The sequence below is a fragment of the Scardinius erythrophthalmus genome (assembly GCF_964197995.2).
Source record: "Scardinius erythrophthalmus genome assembly, chromosome: 13".
Lineage (NCBI taxonomy): Eukaryota > Metazoa > Chordata > Actinopteri > Cypriniformes > Leuciscidae > Scardinius > Scardinius erythrophthalmus.
This window is the reverse complement of record NC_138233.1, coordinates 25,129,453-25,135,452: the sequence shown is the minus strand read 5'-3', so window position 1 is coordinate 25,135,452 and position 6,000 is coordinate 25,129,453. Positions and strand designations below refer to the sequence as shown.

At 43.5% G+C, this 6,000-nt stretch overlaps 1 protein-coding gene across 1 annotated transcript in view; it reads right to left on the bottom strand.

The window, feature by feature from the left end:
• Nucleotides 1–1,312: 1,312 nt before the first annotated feature.
• The window catches only part of LOC308700969 (slit homolog 3 protein-like), a 69,172-nt gene continuing 64,484 nt past the window's right edge, over nucleotides 1,313–6,000 (bottom strand). Inside the window, exon 29 of the mRNA XM_081382919.1 lies at nucleotides 1,313–2,809. Coding sequence (XP_081239045.1) covers nucleotides 2,568–2,809 — 242 coding nt within the window. The 3' untranslated portion in view covers nucleotides 1,313–2,567. The remainder of the gene's footprint in view (nucleotides 2,810–6,000) is intronic.

Below are 6,000 nucleotides of genomic sequence, written 5' to 3'. Positions count from 1 at the left end.
TGAAGACTGTGCGCGAGCCACAAGAGAACACAGTATCCGCGCCACTGATCGCAGCGGCAACGAGCACTGTCTTTGACCACTTGATTTCAAAAACAACACATTTCAGCGGTAGATCGCCTCTTACAAACGAACTAAATGAATGCTCTGCTAGTTAACTGGAGATGTTTTATTTATTTGTATTGGTACATTCGTGCCGCGAGATGTTTCAAAAGTGGTGGGGAAAATATCGACCTTAGCAAAAAGTGGTGGGGACATGTCCCACCCGTCCCACCCGCAAATTACGCCTATGGCTTCAACCCTAATTAACTGCACCTGATCCAGGTAACCAAGTCCTTCAAAACTACCTGTGTGTGTGTTGGCGCAGGGTTGGAACTAAACTATGCAGAACTGTGACTGTAAAAATGACCAGAAGCCTTACAATTATATATCTTTCTAGAAAATATAATTTCATGTTTAATTAATTTTTTGGAGATTTTTTTTTATGTGCCTTAAATTACTAGATTGTATCAATAAATAATATAATTTAAGCACATTACCGTATCCACATTCTTGCAAGTTAAATTTAAAATATCTCTTCAATACATGCACAACCAGCTCAAAATATCTCACATGGGGTCAATTTGGGTGTCTCTGACGACCTCTTGTGGAACAAAAAAAAAATATAACATGATATTTCATGGCTCTTGCCACTAGATGGCCTTAAAGCTCTATTTGGAGCAAATGAGCTGTTCCACTGGGTGCTAAAGTCAATTTTTGAGTTTATCTTTTCAGTATGTATTCAGATACACTTTTAGTTTAAATTTTAAGCATTTTTTAGGTTTTTCTACGTATACTGAAGCATTCCTCACATTCCATTTCTTCCTAAGAGAATCAAATTGAACCACGAGGGAAGGATTTGTTACTTTTTTTTATTACAACCACATTAACTCCTCGAATCCAGTCAATTTTTTTTGTGTGTATTCGTGGTTCAAGTGCGACTAAAGTCCCTAGGTCTTGGACCACTGTAATGAACACTCAATTTAAAAAAAAAATAGTTTCGGGTCAAAATGACCCGAGGGAAGTATGAGTGCCACAGTAATTACTCTTTAGGGAACTGTGTTGTCTTACTATAATACTGGAAAAGGAACAATCATTTTAACAGAGAAAAAATTACACTCTTTATCTTATTTGACCATCAAATTATAGATTTTTTTCTTTTCTTCTCTTTTTTTGAACTCGATACTGGTTTCAGGTTTTGAACATGAAGTTCAAATTTACCAGGTAAAAAAATAAAAAAAGCTTACACAAAAAAGAATCACAAAAAGTCCAACCCGGTATTTCATTACAATTTTAATTCAACATTCACTGTAAGTTAATCACCACTCTCTAATTCATATTTAACAAAACATAATTAGAAAATGCACCGCATAACCACCAGTCCTCTGATTAGTGGTGCTAACATGACACTTCTTGCACAAGCTCAGTTACATTGTTCACTGGAGATTCCTAAATCTGCTTGTACCTTTATAAAACAGCATGTGACGAACGGGGGCGAGACAGAACGAGGTTGAAAATTCATTAACACTGCTTAGCTTTTCCTTTGGAAAATCCATAGACCTCGCTCTCTCTGAGTAAGAAACAAATAAAAATGGTACACATAAAACAATACAGTAGTAATGGGTGTAATATATTTGCATTTAATATTTTAGTAAAGGACGGTTATGACGGAATACTACGTCAGTATGAAGTGCTTTGCACCAGAGATGCGGTAACCTGTATCACCTGCCGATGCTGGGACAATGGGAATGCATGTGGAGTTTAACTGTACAAGTAAAACAGTTTTAGAGCATGTAACTATCATAGTTACTACAATAGCTTTACTGCATGACCGCAGCATGTCACAAGTTCACATTTAACTTTTCCATGCAGTCATGCAAACAATTCACTCGGATGAGTTGCAGCTTGTAAACCAGAGCCACACTGATGAGCTTTCCACGTCTTTCTCTGATGGACCAAAGCAAACAAAAAAAACAAAAAAAACATAAAACACCCAAAGTACAAAATATCAGCCCATCCCACTGGAAGCTCTGTCCTTGAAATCTGCAGGCGAGTTCTCTGAGGTCCGTTAGGAAGCAGTTCCTTTTTTTCTTTTTTTTTTTTTTTGCCACCAGAGCACAGGAAGCTGGCTCACCACTTCCTGTGATAGAGAGTCTAGACAGTCCTCCCCTGATTGGCTACACAGGCTCATTTCAGCCCTCCTGCTTCTTCTCCAGCAAAAAGTCTCTGCGCTCACACTTCACAATAGACATGCAATACACAGACCAAATTAATTCTTAAGGTTAGGTTGTACATTTATATAGATTTATACATATTTATATAATTCATATATTTTCAGGAATGTTAATCTGTGTGTTTTTGTTTGACGATACAAAAATTACTTTTCATCTGACACATATAAGCAACATCATAAAAACAGTCTCTTTCTTTTTTTTTATTAAAAAAACATCCCTTAATAAAAATAAGTTCTATTTGTGTTTTGTTTTATTTTACAATATATTTTCTTTTCCGCTCCATCTTCCGCTCTATTATTACAATAGGCACTTTGTGCAGCCGCACTCCACGGTGGTCTCGATCTCCTCGGAAAAGGACGATCCGTCGGAGCACTTGAAGCTGATCTTCCGTCTCCGGCTCTTGGTGGGGGCGCAGCACAGGCCCGAGTGGCAGGCGTGAGGACACTCCACCCGGGGGATTTTACTGGTGGAGGTGCAGTTTTTATGACCCATGTGACGCTTGAGGAGCTCGCGAACCATCTCTCCTTGGCACGTCAGCTCTGTGTGGAGGAGGGGACAGAGGACAGGCCATCAGATAAAGCATTTATATAATATATTAATAAACATAAGGACTTTCAGGTCACATATTGACTTGTTGCTTCACTCTTCTGGATTCTGTATACGGCATGGTAATGAAACGACATTTGCAATGCATTTAACTGAGCCTGGGGTCTCTTATGCTCCCCAAGGCTGCATTTATTTGATCTAAAATATAGTAAATATAGTGAAATATCATTACAATTTCAAATTTTCTCTTTTAATATATTTTGAAGTGGAATTTATTCTTGTGATGACAAAGCTGAATTTTCAGCATCATTACTCCAGTCTTCAGCGTCACTGTCATGATCCTGGTTTCTTTCTCTTTCTCTCTTTCTCCCTCTCCTGGTCACACGCATATTTACACCCTTTCACGCACACACATCCTCTTCATCATCCCATTCAGCTGTTACTCGTTACCTCATCTCCACACACTCTCTCTCCCCACCTGTTTCCCACTCTCTCTGATTAGACTCTATTTCTTGGCTTTCCTTTCCTTTGTTCTTTGTCAGATTATTACCTCATGATACGTACCTGTTCGCTTGCTATCCAGCGCTGTTCTACCCTGTCGTGTTGTATCGTGTCGTGTCCTGTGTGGTGCATCATCTGACTAACTGCATTATTGCCTCATCTCTGCTCTGCCATCTCCAGCTACGTGAGTGGTCTACTGTTTGGCGTTCCCGTGGTCTCTGTGACACATCCTCTCTCTCTACCTCCGGGTATTCCCGAGATCCGGCCCTGTCCGAGTTTTCCGTTACTGTTCTTCAAAGAGACTTTCTGTTCCTATTTGACTGAGAGATTCATCTATTGAGTTTGATGCTAAATGACTTTGGATTTCACGCAAAGAGACTTTCTGTTTGATTCATATGCCTGACGGCCACCTGTGTTATTTATCAGAACTGTTTTCTCACCCATTAAACTTTGCAAACTGCCTTCTGCTTTTGGGTCCTCTCTCCTTCCACATGACAGAATAATCTGACCAGTATGGACCCAGCGAAGGAGATTCCTCTTCAGTCTGCGCTCGAGCTCCAGGGAGCAATGCTGGGCCGTCATGAGGAAGAGCTGGCCGTCACTCGTAATGCCATGGATTCCCTTGCAGCTCGTATGACTGAGATTTCGCAACAGCTCCATCTCATCCATGTTGAGTCTTCCTCTTCCAGAGCTTCCACAGTCCCAGAGCCTAGGGTCAACAACCCGCCGTGTTATTCCGGTGAGCCCAAGGAGTGTCGATCATTTTTGACCCAGTGCGAGGTTGTCTTTTCACTACAGTCATCCACTTATGCCAGCGACCGTTCTCGCATCGCTTTCGTCATCTCCCTGCTGTCTGGCCGTGCGCGAGAGTGGGGAACCGCTGTGTGGAATTCGGACGCTGACTGTCTTTCTCGTTACACCCTCTTCAAGGAAGAGATGCTGCGGGTCTTTGATCGTTCTGCCTTCGGTGCTGAGGCTTCCCGTCTTCTGTCTATACTTCGCCAAGGAAGGAGGTCAGTAGCAGATTTCTCGATTGAGTTTCGTACTATATCTGCTTCCTGTGACTGGAACGAGTCAGCTCTGGTAGCTCGTTTTCTCGAAGGACTTAATGCTGATATAAAGGACGAGATCCTTGCCCGCGAAGTTCCCACTCATCTGGATCCTCTCATGGACATGGCCATTCGGGTGGATAAACGCTTTGAAGTTCGCCGCCGCAGTCGCAACCTCGAAAGACCCGTCAACACTTCTCCAGCTCCTTTTTCTGCACTTCCTTCCACCGCTGAGTCTGAACCCATGCAGCTGGGAGGATTACGTATCTCCGCGGCCGAGCGTCAGCGTCGCATCATGGCTCGCCTCTGCATGTACTGCGCTGCTGCGTCTCATCAAGTTTCCACCTGCCCGTTAAAAGCCAAAGCTCACCAGTAGAGAGAGGGTTACTGGTGAGCGCTTCAACTTTAGACCCTCCATCACGCGCACGCACTACTTTCTCTATCCTCCTCCGCTGGCCGGATAACTCCGTCTCCTGCTCGGCTTTGATCGACTCAGGAGCCGAGGGAAACTTTGTGGATGAGGTCTGGGCTCGTAAACAGGGGATTCCCCTCATTGAACGCAAGGACTCCACCCCTGTCCACGCCCTCGATGGTAGTATCCTCTCTAGAGTGCGCTTTGCCACTGTTCCGGTGAGTCTCACCATCTCTGGGAATCATCAAGAGACTATTTCTTTTCTTGTTTTTCAGTCTCCTTATAGTCCTGTTGTTTTAGGACATCCCTGGTTAGTTGAACATAACCCTCAGATTAACTGGTCTAGAGGCTCCATTCTTTCGTGGAGTTTGTCTTGTCATGTTAAGTGTTTGGTGTCTGCTGTTCCTCCTGTCTCTTCTGTTTCTGTTTTTCAGGAGGAACCGGGTGATTTGTCTGGGGTTCCGGAGGAGTACCATGATCTGCGAGCGGTTTTTAGTCGTTCCAGGGCCACTTCTCTACCTCCTCATCGACCTTATGACTGTTGCATCGACCTTTTTCCGGGTACCACTCCACCTCGCGAGAGACTTTACTCTCTCTCTACTCCCGAGCGCGAAGCATTAGAGAAATATCTATCAGATTCGCTCAATGCTGGTACTATCGTCGCTTCCTCCTCCCCAGCCGGTGCGGGTTTTTTCTTCGTTAAGAAGAAGGATGGTTCATTACGCCCCTGCATAGATTATAGGGGGTTAAATGACATCACGGTTAAGAATCGGTATCCTTTGCCGCTCATGTCATCCGCCTTTGAAATCCTGCAGGGGGCTAAGATCTTTTCTAAACTAGATCTTCGTAATGCTTACCACCTTGTCCGCATTAAGGAGGGGGACGAGTGGAAGACGGCGTTTAACACACCCTTAGGGCACTTTGAATATCGCGTTCTTCCTTTCGGGTTGGTCAACGCTCCTGCCGTGTTTCAAGCGTTGATTAACGATGTCCTCAGAGACATGTTGAACATTTTCGTATTCGTCTATCTCGACGATATTCTAATTTTCTCCCCCTCTCTCCAAGTACATACTCAGCACGTTCGTCAAGTACTCCAGCGTCTGCTCGAGAATCGATTGTTTGTCAAGGCTGAGAAATGTATTTTCCATGCTCATTCCGTCTCCTTTCTGGGATCCGTTATATCCGCGGAGGGAATCAGCATGGATCTCTCCAAAGTCAGTGC